Genomic DNA, 16,003 nt, shown 5'->3' with positions numbered 1-16,003 from the left:
GGTCACGACAGCCTGAGCATGGCAGAACGCCTCCAGGTTGCTGTGCACGGTTTGATGGGACTAGTACAGGGTACACGTGAGAAGGTAGCTGATGAACCCAGATTATGAAAGGCTTTGTAGATTATGCTCAGGATTTGGGGTCTATTCTAGGTATTGGAGAAGTGTTGAAAAATCTTAAGCATTTTCATGATCACATTTTCTTTTTTTAAAATGTTTATTATTGAGAGAGAGCGAGCAGGGGAGGGGCAGGGGGAAAGGGAGAGAGAGAATCCCAAGCAGGCTGTGCTGTCAGAACAGAGCCCAGCACAGGGCTCGATCTCACAAACCATGAGATCATGACCTGAGACAAAATCAAGACTGAGTCTTGATTCAACCGACTCAACCAACTGAGCCACCCAGGCGCCCTGAAAATTTTCCTTGTTTAAGTTTATTCTCTGGTGGGGTAATTCTTATCCATGGAGTCTACCACAAATTGCCATGATCAATTGTGAGGCATATCAAGTAATGTCACCATATGAAGTATCAGAGCTTACCCACTGCCTGCTTTTTAAATAAATTCTAGAGATAACCTCACCTTGCTCTAATTTTGATAATTTCGTTCTCATTGACTTGCATGCCAGTATGCTGTTTTGGGTGAAAGAAAAAGAAAAGTGAGGATGAGATAAAAATGGGATCTAAGTCACAGCCTTTCTTATAAATGTTACATTATTACTAACAACTTTTGCTAATTTGTCCAGTTAAAACTTGAGTTTGTTGGGGCGCCTAAGCGGCTCAGTCACTTAAGCGTCCGACTTCACTCATGTCATGATCTCATGATTGGTGAGTTTGAGCCCCATGTTGGGCTCTGTGCTGACAGCTCAGAGCCTGGGGCCTGCTTCAGATTCCGTGACTCCCTCTCTCTCTGCCGCTCCCCCGCTTGCGCTCTCCCTCTCTCTATCAAAAATAAATAAACATAAAAAAAATTTTTTTAAAAGACTTGAATTTGCAAGTATAATGTGATAATTGAATACCCACAATATTGGGAAGAAGGAGGGTTCTATCAATCTGATATGTCACCTCAAGAGTACATTGCACATGTGAATGTCATCAGTCATATGGGCCATATGTTTCATATGTGGCTTTGAGAAGAACAGGACCATTTACTGGGCATTTATGTGCCAAGAACTATGCTAGTACTTTTGCCTACATTATTTCATTCATTCCTCACTGACCTAATATTAGGGACTTTACTTGTAAGGTTTTGCAGTAGTTCAGGTCATGAATGATGAAGACCTACACTAGAGCAGTAGTAGCAGGATTTGAGCCAAATGGAAGAGAAATTTAGCAGGCAGAATAGATTCGGTGGTTAATTGGACATAAGAAGCAAGGGAGAAGCAGATAGCAAGCATTGTAGTCCTTATTTCCACGTCAGGCAAACGAGCAGGGTAGTGGTGTCGCTTCACCAAGATGTGGAATGCAAAAGTAGTTTTGAGAGGAGTGATGACTACAGATTTGGAAATTAAGAATTTGAAATGTGACTGTGATCTATAATTAAGAGATGTGTGTCCATCAAGCACCTGGCTATATGGATGTAGATTTTAGGAAGAAGTAGAGGTCTTGGGTGGACTGTGGAGTTGGAAGTTGTCATCATCTGGAGTAGCTACAGCCATGAGCACAAAGGAGCTTATCTGAGCAGAGTGATGAGAGCTATGGAAGGAATTCAAGGGAGCCACCACCATTTAATGAGAAAGCTTAGGAGGAATAGCCATTGAAGGGTAACAGAACAGGAGGAAGAGAAGTGGTTCTCAGTGACTTGGCCCAAGTGCACTGCTTAATGCACAGGTCTGATTAAAGTTATAGTAGAGTTTTGTTGTGTCCCTCAGCAGTTTTGCAATCTTTTATGTACTTGAAGAACATTTTCGCACTTTAAGAATTTGGAAGGGGAGTTACTGGTTGTTTCACCTTTTATTTCTAATTCTGTTCAGTAACTTATTCCCGCTCTTAGCTGTTAATGAAAACTAAAAATAAGAAACTGGTAGTATCTAATAGCAGAGGAATCCTTAGAATAACATCTCGATTCCCAATATCCAGTCAGCCACCGGGTTCTGTTGTTTTTTCTGAGTACCTCAGTTCCATCCATATTTCTCCATTTCTTATACTGCCCTGAAGCCATCAACTCTCACCGGTCTCACATTGGAGTCTCCAGGCTTGTACCCTGCAATCCATTTTCGTTCACATTTAGTGAGCATAATCTCTCTAAAGTACAAACATGACTGTATTACTCCTTTGCTTTAAATGATTTCTTACCTCCGGAAAAAGTGCACCTTTGCTAATGTAGCTTACAAGGACCTTCAGGGTCTGGTCCCTTCTCACCTTTATCACTTTATCTGCTGCCACGGTCTCCTTTGCAGATTTTGTTACAGCCACATTGCGGTTCCTTTCAGTTCCTTAACTGTGGCATGTTCTCCTATCCCTGAGGGCTCTCCTCTAAATACACTCGGCTCTGCCTACTTGAATTGCTCTGTCCCCCCCCCCCCCACCACCGCCCTCTTCTCTAATCCATCTCCTGCTCATCCTTCAGGTCTCACATTCCTCTAAGGAAGTCACTCCAAAGCCACAGCACCCTGTTCAGGTTAAGCATCTCTTTGTGTTCAACTGTACCTCTTTATTCATCCCATCCAAGAACTTACTGTTTGCTTTGTAATTGATTCTTTGTCTCTCCCTCACAGGGCTGAAAGCTTCATGAGGTTAGAGTTCATTTTATCTTATTCATTGCTAAATACCCAATGCCTAGCAGGATACCTGGCCTTCAGTGGATACTTAGTAGATACATTCGGAATGAAAAATCAAGTTGGAGATGGCTTTTATAAATCGTAACTGTGGTATTTTTGAAAGTATAAAACTAGCAATTATATGGATCTATACCTCAGCATAGGAAAGCATTTGGATAGATAGCATTTGTCTCTTGTTGAAGAATGGGATTCTGGGAGTTCTTCATGTTCTTTTGCTTCTCTGTAGTTCTTAATTTTTTTTTTATAATGCCTATAAGTTGCTTATGAAGTGGGAAAAAATAAAAATAACTCCAATCTGGGGCCCCTGGCTGGCTCAGTTGGTAGTTGGCTCAGTTGGCTCAGTTCTTGATCTCAGGGTCGTGAGTTCAAGCCCTGCATTGAACATGGATCCTATTTAAAAAAAAAAAAAAACTCTAATCTTTTGTAGGGGGCATTTGGAGCCCTCTAATTAAATTTATATTATTGGGCAGTTACATTCTGTTTTTCATTATTACCAGCAGCACAAAAAAAGTCTGTAGCTAAAAATTACTTAGAAATAAACTTACAAAGGTATAGAAAAATCAGAATATCTAGATGAAAAAAAGAGCCAAAGTACTTCAAGATACATAAATGTGGTAAATTTACTCTTTGTAATGCACCAAAATTACTGTTAACTAAGGGAAGAGAAAACAGAGACTTAGGTTTTTGCTTTTGTTTGTTTGTTTCTTTGTTTTCTTTTTTTAAGAAATTATCATGTTGACCAAATTGCTTTGAGCCCAAAGGTTAGGTACCAGGAAAAAATAGTGTCATAGAAGCTAAGGAAGAATGCTGACCAGTGTCAAGGGCTATAGAAAAACAAACAGAAAGATTTAAATTTGTCTTATTATTATTCTTCCCATCCCAGGACCTGGTGTCAAAGATGCTTCATGTGGACCCTCATCAGAGACTGACAGCTGCCCTCGTGCTCAGGCATCCTTGGATTGTCCACTGGGACCAACTGCCGCAATACCAACTAAATAGACAGGACGCGCCCCATCTAGTCAAGGTGAGTGTCCCTATTCAGGCACTCTTTTCCACATGTTCTGCAGAAGACTTTGAGCCGCCCTCTCCATGCCCGCACCACCTTTCCCTTTCCCTCATCCTGTTTCCATTTCTCGAATGGAGTTCCCTTATAGTGAGTGCTTTAGAAAAGAAAAAGTCGCGGTGCCTGGGTGGCTCAGTCGGTTGAGCGTCCGACTTCAGCTCAGGTCACAATCTCATGGTTTGTGAATTCGAGCCCCGCGTCGGGCTCCGTGCTGACAGCTCAGAGCCTGGAGCCTGTTTTGGATTCTGTCTCCTCCTCTCTCTTCCCCTCCCCTGCTCATGCTCTGTCTCTCTGTCTCTCAATAATAAATAAACGTTAAAAAAGAAAAGGAAAAGTCAAGACACACCAAAATATCACAATAAAACTGGTTTAAGGGGAGCCTGGGTGGCACAGTCGGTGAGTTCGAGCCCCACATCAGGCTCTGTGCTGACAGCTCAGAGCCTGGAGCCTGCTTTGGATTCTGTGTCCCCCTCTCTCTCTGCCCCTCCCCTGCTCGTGCTCTGTCTCTCTCTGTCTCAAAAATAAACAAAAACATTTTTTAAAAATTTAAAAAAAAAAAAACTAGTTTAAGAATGACTTCTGGGGGCGCCTGGGTGGCGCAGTCGGTTAAGCATCCGACTTCAGCCAGGTCACGATCTCGCGGTCCGTGAGTTCGAGCCCCGCGTCAGGCTCTGGGCTGATGGCTCAGAGCCTGGAGCCTGCTTCGGATTCTGTGTCTCCCTCTCTCTCTGCCCCTCCCCCGTTCATGCTCTGTCTCTCTCTGTCCCAAAAATAAATAAAAACGTTGAAAAAAAAAAATTTAAAAAAAAAAGAATGACTTCTGGGTTGCCTGGGTGGCTCAGTCAGTTAAGCGTCTGACTTCGGCTCAGGTCATGATCTCACGGTTCATGAGTTCAAGCCCCGCATTAGGCTCTGTGCTGACAGACAGCTCAGAGCCTGGAGCCTGCTTCGGATTCTGTGTCTCCCTCTCCTTCTGCCCCTCTCCTGCTTGTGCTCTGTCTCTGTCTCTCAAAAATAAAATAAATGTTAAAAAAAATCTTAAAAGAGAATGACTTCTGAATTTATCATTCAGATAAGCTTAAGCATTTCCTAATTTTTTTCTATACTTTACTTTCTTATGCAAAACACAAAACAAACTTTAAGGTCACCAGTGGTGGCAAAATACAGGTTCCAAAGAGCATGCTTTGCTACCTCTCACATTAAAGGATTGCAAAGAAACAACAAGTTGAATAGTCCTGAGAAAAGTGAGGACTGCTTGTTATAAGACCATCCCTGTCCTTTCTCATCCATAATTTCAGGCACCCACATTTGCATCTTCAACTTTAGGTAAATCAGAGGGTTTGACCAGGGTGGTTGTTTTCATTATGAGCCCTATTAAATCTGTATAAATTTTCATATGAAGAAAATAGGGAGGGGGGAATCTCAATTTCATATTCTGTGTACATGTGACTACCCATTGTCGTTTGTGTTGTGACCTATCTTTCCTGTTTTCAGGGTGCCATGGCAGCTACGTATTCTGCTTTAAACCGTAATCAGTCACCGGTTTTGGAACCAGTAGGCCGTTCTACTCTTGCTCAGCGGAGAGGTATTAAAAAAATCACCTCCACAGCCCTGTGAAGTGACCTCAGTGAGATATTTGGTACCATGGTGTAAGCTGATAGCACAAGTTCTGGCGACAGGTAGCACATATCTGAGAGACACCTGCAAGCACACACTGTCCCAGCTGGTACCCATAATGCTGCTGCTCCTGCTGCTGCTCCTGCTTCCGTCTCTTCTCGCTTTAAATGATTGTTAGCAAGTTAGATTTTCCTGGAGCTTCGGATGAAATGAAAATGGAAACATGATGAAGACATATTCACTGAATCAACGAGAATAATGAACATATGAATACCACCTAAAAATACACTGAATAAAGTACTCTACACCATATAGCATTATTTTTATAGGAAATATTTCATGTCCCTGAAATATTCTTTGTTAGTTATAGGGATGGACAGTTTATGTTAAGCACTTAGCTTAAACAATCCGTTTCTATTAGCACTGTATCCCTTGTGCCATCCAACATTTTGTATGTTTTTGTAAACAGTTCATATACAGTACATTTCTGTACTGCTTTCTTTAATGTATACATGCTTTGTTTAACTTGGAATCTATTATTATTAATCAATTGACTATTAAATCTGGTTAAATAGTTCACCTGGATTAACAGTATTGTTGGACAGCCCTAAAAATGGCCAGATTGTGGAACAGCTGTTGAATGTAATACTTCCAAAATGTACATATCTTTCCCCATGTCTGTTTCACTGGTTCGTTCATTTGTTTGTTTCTTAAAGTCAGGTGCTTTGTCAGACTAACCTAGAGAGCTGTTATGGTAGAGAAAGTTATCACATGTGTGTGGCATGACATCAAGAGTACAACTATGAAGTTAGTCCATATACGTTGCAACTCCTTAGGGTTCTTTTTTCCTTAGTTGAGGAAGTAGTTCTTGCACTTTTAATCTTGAATAGTATCCATATTTAGTATTTGGCATATAATTTGGGATTTTGCCAGTATACATCAGGCCTTTAAGAGTTATGGTGAAGAGATTGGCAAAGGAAAATTTAGCAACAGGTCATTCAAGTCCCATTGGATCTTTCATGTTTAAATAGATCAAGTTGCAGAATTTCGCTTATGAATAACAGGATACATGTTCTTGTATACCTGCAAGAAAAGTATGCTTTTTTTGGAAAAAAAGGTAAATCATAATGAGTTCTGTCCCATTACAATGCTCTATATTAAACACTAATTTGAATGTAATAAAGGCCACCAGCCTCTATATGAAATTGGATTTAAACTTTCTTATTCGAGGGAATAAAACATTCTTGATCAAACAATATCTGTTCTCACCTGAAATCATAGCTAAGGTAGGCTAAGTGAATGTTCACCATTGAGTGTTTTCTGAATTCCTTCTGATGATTTATAGCCCTATAATTTTTCCTTTAACTTCAGAACTGATCAGCTTTCATAGTGGTCACGGGGTCTGCTTTGATTACAGTATTCATTATCTACATCTAATCTGGGTAGTTTTCACAGTTTCATTTAATTAAGGAAACTTTTGTATCCATTATTACCTGTATTTTGGTCAAGCTATCTACCATACATCAATTTATAACATTAAAAACATGAACAAAGAGAAAGTGATTTAGCTTAGCCTTATCAGAAATGTACCCAACGGATCATAGTCATGTACTAAGCCATTTACATCAGAAGTTTTTTTTTTCCTGCCTGAAGCTTTAAATCTTCTCTTGAAAGTACAAAGCCAAGAAAGCATACTTTAGTTAAATGTCTTGGAAGCCACTTATCATTTCTTAATTTCTCCTCTGTGCAACTAAAGAGAAAGGGAAAGTCTGTAATGTTAATTTTGCTTAAGTGACACAAAATGATTATCACATCGAAATCAAATGTAAGTTTATCTTCTAAATAAAAAACATATAGGAGGAAGGATATCAGAAGATCTAGTAAGAGAAAGTGTTGTTTTTTTTTAATTTTTGAGTATACAAATGCTAACTATCAAAAGCTGCTTCCCATTGCCTGGAAAGAAACCTTTTTTTTTCCTCTCTCTCTCTATTCAGTATTTCAAACTATGACCATCCCAAATTCTTGTCACTTTTAAAATGTTAATGTAACTCTGGACAGAAAAAAGATACACTTGCAAATTTTGGACACTGTTGCAATTCCATAATTGCTTAGGTGTTTTGTCGATCATAATCTTAGAACCAGAAGTAAATGTGTAAACCCTTATAAATTATCTAGTCCAGCTTTCTCATGTTGCATGTAAAGAACCTAAGACCCAAAGCAAAGACTTCTCGTTTGGTTTTTTACCCTCGTAACACCATGCTGCCTTCCCTTCATATTATCACCCAACCAGGAGCATACTTGTTCAAATCATATATATATAGTTCTTAGGACATTTACTCTACTGGTATATGAATGCCAAATTGATTGCTCTCAAAGATATTGCTTTCTTTGCCTACTCCAGCTGCCAGTTTTATTGGAGAAAATCAAGTCATATGTTCACAAAAGTGAAGGCTTTTGCCTAAAATGCAGTTCATAACCTTAATTTATTTCATCTGTGGTCCTGGGTTTCCTATTGCCTTTGACTTAAAACAGGCGAGTTGGCCAACAATTGTGCTCTAAATGTAGTGCTTGCACCGGGTTTACCTTTTCATTAATTTCTGAGTCCACTTCTTCTGGGCCCTTCACCAGTTAGTTTTGCTGGTTACCAGGGCTTCTCCCAGAAAGGTTTAAGTTCAGTCTTAAAGATATTTCAGTGTGAAAGAAGGAACGAAACTATCAGGCCACTTTTACAACCCCCCTCTTACCTTATAATCCAAAATAATACCTAGAATTGAAGATTGCATTTAACTTTGCCAAGCACACGCTGAAAAATATGGATTACACTACCATGAGTTTTATATCTTCTCTTTCAAGTGATGATGTTAAATTAAGGTAAGTTTTGTCCTTTTAATTTTTTATGTAACTCATTTCAGCTCCTTCTAATTTATAGAGATGCCTTTTTCTAAGTATAATCATAGACCCTTCCTTAACTTTAACAGTTTTGATGCGGATTTGTTCATTCACATGCAACCCCAGAAATCCAAAAATGTAGTGATTTTGCCAATGCACAGAATCAAGATGCTGCAAGGTTAATGTGTGGGAAAAGCCATTTAGTGAGTGGTGTGATGTGTATGCAGTAGAGATTCACATTTCACATGCCCGGGGCTGCAAAGTATGGGTTTGAATCAACCGTTTCTCACCTAATTTTAAGAAGTCGTTGCTGTTGGGGCCAGGACACATTATGGGAGGTGGGGCTAGCCTGTTTGCTGTGCACTGCACCCTCAGTACAGGAAAGACTTATAAGGGGAGTGGGGTGCAACGGCTTCATGAGTAGGCAGAATGGGTTGGGTTGGAAAGGGGCTGAGGGGTCCAGCCTGGGATGAGAGCAGAAAAGCATTCAAGATTTGGGAGCCTTGGTACAGATGTACTTAATCACTATGGAAGTCAGCAATATATATCTCAACATGGCTTTGAAATTCTCTACTTGCTGGCCTTTATAAATGAACATTTTTCAGCTCGCTTTACCGTATTTTATAGAGAAAATTCTCATGGTAGTATCAAGTGTTTGTGAGATTTATGAAGGCATTAGGACAGATATCTCAGGAATGTGAAGGGTTAGAAAAGGTCTGTTTTCAGTGATTAACAAATGCAACGGGTTCCATGGTTGACCCGTGGTGCTTAAACCAAGAGGTTCCAATTCTAGTCCTAGAGTTCTGTCCCTCCAAAAGCTTCAACTCCTTTGACTCACAAACTAGATGTATACTTTGAGTTTTAGTTAATTCACAGATAAGTTGACTTAACTCAGTATTTATATTTCAATTAGTGAAAATAGTCCTCTCTTCACCTCCAGATTGCTTATATCTTGCTGGTTTCCCCAAGTGACCATTGGTGGAGACCAATTAATGAAGGAATGAGATTTGCTTTCTTGCGACTGTGGTATTCTGCAGAGCCACGTTTAACCACTTTTTCTAGTGAAGAATCTACAGAATTATAGTACCTAAATATGGATGGCCAAGAAAAATTTGTATCTACAGTGTGCTTTATGTACTTCTGACACTGCTGTATTTTTTGTGGTCAGGTGACTTGTAACTGGTTCCAATGTGACTGAGTGTTCTCAAAGAATTCTGGTAATTAAGTCGACTTAATTTTCTTAAGCCTTGTGTTACTATCAGTCTCACATTTACCACTTTGATTCTAGTCTTTTAACTGTTCATAACAGGGCATACCAAGGGTTGGGATGAGAGTCTACTTCCTACCTCTTAAGGCACTTTCCTCATTATTTTGCCATATAACCTTGAAGTGCATGATAAGCTGTTTAAATGTCCATGACTTCTCTCAGAGCAACTAGCAAAATATATGACATTGAATAGAGATAAGTGGAAAGGAAAATTTAGAGACTAAATTCAGAGATGCAGACCTCAAGAAAACCTCTTGAGAGCATGTACCATTTGAATACAAAATATGTAAACGTATGTGAGAGGAGAAGTCTCTGTAATAGTCTAAGTAGATTAGTTCATTATCTAATGGAAGTGAAAATCTTTACTCCTATTATCACTATAGTACTGAATGAACTGTATACTGAGTTTTTCAAACAAGTATTTAAAGTAGAACTTTTAAATACAAAGCAAGGGCATAAGGATAAAGGTTTTGGTTTATGTTTCTCTAAGTGTAGTTTACCATCTAAAGCCATATATATATATATATATATATATATATATATATATATATATATATAATTGCCATTCCTTAGCATCCTTATTAATTGTGGGTGATGAGGTTTTAATTCTTAAAATTATGTACATGTATTAGGTTTATCTTAACTCTTACCCTGAGCAAAAGGGAAGGTATACGCCTAAGGGTTGTAATTATTTTGCATTTCTGGCCTTGGGTGGGAATGGGGTGGGCATCTACTTAAACAGTTTTTAAAAAGAAAAAAAATCACAAGTATTTTTCTACTATTATACATGATCTTACTTTATACTAGTTTCTCTCTAGTGAGGCATGCCAGAAGCCCAAGGTACCTTATCATGAGTTCCTATGTGTTGTACCTTTTATTGGTGGTCAAATCACATCAGATGCTTGGCACCTGCTGCCATAATTATGAAATGCTTGTAAAGGATTAAATATCACTGAATACTTTAAATTGTTTTACTTAAGAGTTTAATCTGGGAAGTTTTCAAATCATACTATTAATGTGTAATCTAAGCTCTTTCAGATGTATCCATGAATAATCCTGGAACAATATTGCTTGTATTCCTGTCACAGAACAGGTTTTGTAATCTTTAAAAGAAATGAAAATTTATATAATAAAGTTTCAAATAAATGCATGTATGTCATTTATCAGGTTATTTCAATTATATGATAATCCTTCATATTGCCAAATTCTATCCAAAGTATAGTATCAGTCCATATTGGACTGACAGAACTCAAAACAGGAATGTTTCTGAGTTAATAAGTGCAAAATAATTTTTGTATGCAAAGTCTTGGTTAGCCCAAAGAGTATCACATCAGACTCCTAAGTCATAGATCTTACCCAATGCCAAACTTGAGTAATGATTCAAAGCATACAGAGTGATCACCAGGCACAGATGAAACAAGCTTTTCTTGGAGAAGTCCAAGATTATCAGACTGAGCTCCAAAATACCCTTTTTCTTTCTCATTATGGTGCATTTTGGATTCAGAGTTAAAGGACAAGTTTCCTTCTGAGCAATGTATGTGGAGACATTGCTTAAATCATTTGGTTTTGCAACATCTTTTTTTTAATTCCTAATTGCACAAATGATGAGCCTCCATTCTCCAGCCAACCATGCTTCATAAATCCATAAATGTTTTACAATGAGCCATCTCTATAGACCAAATGTATCTTACTAAAGGCATTTTAGAGATAAGGACTCTTCATTTTCTTTCTGCTAGTAAATATCATTGGCACGTATAAAAGGAAATTTGATTGAGGCCATTGAATCCTGGTAGGGAATAGGTTATAGGCCTACAGTCAGCCCTTTCCTTCCCAGGTGACATTTTTAGTATTTTTTTTTTAATATTATGATGGTGTATTTATTAGTAGCTCAGGTTCCCATAACAAAATACCACAGACTGGGTGGCTTCAACAACAGAAATTTATTTTCTCACAGTTCTGGAGTCTGGAAGTCCAAGATCAGGGTGCCAACAGGGTTGGGTTCTCCTGAGGCCTCTTCTTGGCTTGCAGATGGCTATCCCCTTCTGCCTCTTCACGTGGTCATCCCACTCCTGGTGTCTCTTCCTCTTATAGGCACACCAGTCATATTGCATCAAGGCCTCACCCTAACAGCCTCATTTTAACTCAGTTACCTCTTTAAAGAGCTTAACTCCAAGGTACAGGGGGTAAGGGCTTCAACATATGCATTTGGAGGAAGACATAGTAGAGCCCCAAACACAGTTTAGGGACTATCCACTTGGATTAATTTAGGGAGTTATGTTAAGATGGAGAGCTTCAAGGTCTACTTGGCATTATACAGAGGCAACATGGGAATGTTACTGTATTTGTTTTCTGCTGCTGTAACAAATCACCACAAACATAGTGGCTTAAAACAATGCAAATTTATTATCTTCCAGTTCTGTAGGTCAGAAGTCAAATATGGGTCTCACTGGGCTAACACCAAGGTGTTGGACAGGCCAAATTCCTTTCTGGAGGCTCCAGGGGAGAATTGTTTCCTTGCCTTTTCCAGTTTTTTAAGGCCACCTGCCTTCCTTGCCTTGTAGCCCCCTTCCTCCATCTTCAAAACTAGCAACAGTGGGTGGAGTCATCTTCACATGAATCTCTCTGACTCCTCTCTTCTGCCTTTTCTTCACTTTTAAGGACTCATGTGATTGACCCCCTCAGTTAATCCAGAATAATCTCCCCATCTCAAGGTCAACTGACTAGCAACATTAATTGCATCTGCAACCTTAATTCCTTTTACCATTGTAGGATAACATATTCAGTTTCCAGGGATCAGGACATGGAGATCTTTGGGGTCCATTAGCCAGCCTACCAAGGTTATCTAGAGAAACATGTGGCTCCTCAGAAAAGCCAGCATGGAGCAGCAGTTTTTGCCATGGTCACTCTTCTGCAGCTTTGTAGATCTGGAAATTTTGTTACTCCACCCTAAAATAATAGAATTGACTGACACTAGCAAAATTAGGTGAAGGAAGTGCAGGGTGCTATAGGGGTATATAGCAGAGTTGCCTAAGGATCAGGGCAGACCTTCTAAGAGAACAATGATTATGCTGCAACATAAAAGGGGAAGGAAGGGGTAGAATGGAATGTACAGAGAGAGTAAGAGACAGTCAAGAAAATAAAAAGTTCTGTATGAATGGAATTTAAAACATAAGGAAGATATAAAGTTCAAGAGATAGGAGCCAAATCATTAGAAATAGTATGTTACAGGGGTGCCTGGATGGCTTAGTAGGTTAAATGTTAAGACTCTTGATTTTGGCTCAGATTATGATCTTGCGGTTCATGAGTTCGAGCCCCACATCAGGCTCTGTGCTGACAACTCAGGGCCTGGATCCTGCTTCGGATTCTGTCTTCCTCTCTCTCTCTGCCCCTCGCCCACTCAAAATATGTCTCTCTCTCTCTCTCTCTCTCTCTCTCTCTCTCTCAAAAATAAACATTAAAAAATAGAAATAAATTTTTAAAAAAAGAAATAATAAGTCATATTAAGGAATTTGAATTTTATACCTTTGGCTTCTCCCCACGACCCTACCCTGAATCCTAATTCTTTTTTTCCTCTACTACCAGGCTGAACCTCATTGCCCTATAGTTGGTCACGTGAATTTCTACCTCAGAAGCATCCTGAACTTCCTTACATCCTTGTTTTTATACTGTACTTGAGCAGTAACTGGTATTGTTGGGAAAAAAAAAAATTTGCAAATTGCTACCACTGCAAGTTTATGTTTTCTGATCTCAACTAAGCTCTCAGTACCATTTGTCAATTCTTTCATTTCTCCTTGGTCAGATCCATTTTCCCAGTTCTTTTGTTTTTTAATTTTTTTTTACATTTATTTATTTTTGAGAGACAGAGAGAGACAGAGCACAGGTGGGGGAGGGGCAGAGAGAGAAGGAGACACAGAATCTGAAGCAGGCTCCAGGCTCTGAGCTGTCAGCACAGAGCCCAACACGGGGCTCCATCTCACAAACTGTGAGATCATGACCTGAGCTGAAGTCGGACACTTAACTGACTGAGCCACCCAGGCACCCCCAGTTCTTTTGTTTTTTAAACAGCTTTATTGATATAATTAAATACCATAAAGTTCACCCATTTAAAGAGTATAATTTATTGTTTTTTAATATTTTTACAGAGTTGTGTAACCATTATCATAATGTAATTTTGGAACATTCTCATCATGTCACAAAGAAACCTTATACCCTAGTCCAAGGCAATTGCAGTAGTATCCTGCATGGTGTATTTCTTCCCTTGCCCCTCTACAGTCTGTTCTTCTTTTTTGTTAATGTTTTATTTATTTTTGAGAGAGAGAGACAAAGCATGAGCAGGGGAGGGGCAGAGAGACAGGAGACATACAATCCGAAGCAAGCTCCAGGCTCTGAGCTGTCAGCACAGAGCCCAACAAGGGGCTTGAACCCACAAGCCATGAGATCATGACCTGAGCTGAAGTCTAACTGACTGATCCACCCAGGCACCCCTATAGTCTATTCTTAGTAAAGAAGCTGAAATGATCTGTTCAAAACCTACTGAGGATTATAACAAGTGATCTGGTCTCCTTCCCGCTCTGATTTCATCTGCCCCAACTCCCCCTGGCTTACTGTGTTCTAGCCACACTGGCCTTCTTGAATATGCCAAACATGCTCCTACTCAGGGTCTTTGTCCTCTGCTCAGTACCTGTTTCCCCCTATGATGTCCCTATGTCTAACCTCTTTTCAAGTGATTCTGATGATTAGTCAAATATGGGAACCATCCTATAATGGAAAAATGAAGCCTGATTTTTTTCTCTCCTTTGGGGTTTTATACTGAGTAATTGGCAGGGACTTTTGGTTTTTAAATATTTGAACTTTCAGATACTTTGGAGTCTGATTCCTTACCATGTGCTAGGCACAACTGCTAAATTGATACATTATATCAATTTAATTCCCACAGCAACCCAATATGGTAAGTACTATTCCTATACCCAATTTACAGCTGAGACACTGAGACTTATAAATTGGTTAAGTAATTTGTCCATAGTCATAGAGTAATAAATTGCTGCAAAGTTGCATTTGAACCCAGCTCTGACTTCAAAGCCCAAGTCCATAATCATTTGGCCTTGAAGCAAAATTTAAATAAATTTCATAGATACCCTTCATCCTCAATTGTGAATATTGCAAAATATTGCAAATGGAAAGAGAAACCCAGAACTTTAAGTGCCCATCGTCTTTTAGTTTCCCTGTAAGAAATGTATGTCATTGGTTTCTCATCCTCAGCTCTATTAGTATTTTGGGCTATGCTGTGTTTGGGGGTGGGGGGCCTGTACTGTGCACTGCAGGACGTTTACTAGCATTCCTGGCCTCTGTCCACTAGGTGCCAGCAGCAGCAGCATTCCCCAGTTGTGACAACTAGAAATACTTCAGACATTGTCAAATGTTCCCGGTATAGAACCACCGTTTTCAACAATTAGACTTCATTTCTCTGTCACTGAGGTATGTCCATTTCCCTAGAGAGATAATGCTGAAACCCTAACGTTTGCAGAAAGGTGACTTATTTAGGGATGCCTGGGTGGTTCAGTTGGTTAGGCATCCGACTTCGGCTCAGGTCATGATCTCATGGGTTGTGAGTTTGAGCCCTTCATCGGGCTCTGTGCTGACAGCTCGGTGCCTGGAGCCTGCTTCAGATTCTGTGTCTCCTCTCTCTCTGCCCCTCCCCTGCTTGTTCTCTTTCTCACTCTCTCTCTCTCTCTCTCTCCCTCTCTCATAAAAATAAATAAACGTTAGAAATTTTTTTGAAATAAAGGTGATTTATTTGAAATAAATTTACTTTATTTTTTTAAGTTATTTATTTTGAGAGAGCACACGCACATAAGCAGGAGGGGGGGTGGGCAGCCAGAGAGAAGGAGAGAGAGAGAATCCTAAGCAGGCTTTCCACAGTCAGCACACAGAGCCCGATGTGGGGCTCAAGCTCATGACCTGGGCCAGAATCAAGAGTCAGATACTTAACTGACTGAGCCACCCAGGTGCCCCTAAAATAAGTTTACTTTATAGTGAAGCTATATGTCCTGCATAGTCAGCTGTATTAGTTGGCTGGGATTACTATAACAGAATACCACAAACTGAATATGCCTTAAACAGCAAAAACTTATTTTCTCACAGTGTTAGAGGCTAGATGTCTGAGATGAAGAGGTCTGCACTTTTGGTTTCTTCTGAGGCTCCTCTCCTTGGCTTGTTGACCTTCTCATTCACATGGTGTTCCCCTCTGTGCCTGTGTCCTAATCTCCTCCTCCTCTTCTTTTTTTTTAAGTTTATTTATTTATTTTGAGAGAGAGAGAGAGAGAGAGAGAGAGAAAGAATCCCAAGCAGGCTCCCCAGTGTCAGCTCAGAGCTTGAACCCATGAACAGCCAGACCAC

The 16,003-nt window shown here is 39.7% G+C and overlaps 1 protein-coding gene across 4 annotated transcripts in view; it reads left to right on the top strand.

Annotated features, from left to right (window-relative positions):
- Positions 1–10,757, top strand: part of RPS6KA3 (ribosomal protein S6 kinase A3) — a 126,772-nt gene extending 116,015 nt beyond the window's left edge. For all 4 annotated transcript variants that reach the window (XM_047075988.1, XM_047075987.1, XM_047075989.1 and 1 more), the window contains 2 exons: positions 3,655–3,795; positions 5,329–10,757. In XM_047075988.1, coding sequence (XP_046931944.1) covers positions 3,655–3,795; positions 5,329–5,451 — 264 coding nt within the window. In that variant the 3' untranslated portion in view covers positions 5,452–10,757. The remainder of the gene's footprint in view (positions 1–3,654; positions 3,796–5,328) is intronic.
- The last annotated feature ends 5,246 nt before the right edge of the window (positions 10,758–16,003 follow it).

This window comes from Lynx rufus, unplaced genomic scaffold (genome assembly GCF_022079265.1).
Source record: "Lynx rufus isolate CCGP_SWC_20201006 ecotype Redwood Valley unplaced genomic scaffold, mLynRuf1.p SCAF_14, whole genome shotgun sequence".
Taxonomy (NCBI): domain Eukaryota; kingdom Metazoa; phylum Chordata; class Mammalia; order Carnivora; family Felidae; genus Lynx; species Lynx rufus.
This window is presented reverse-complemented; position numbering and strand designations above follow the sequence as displayed.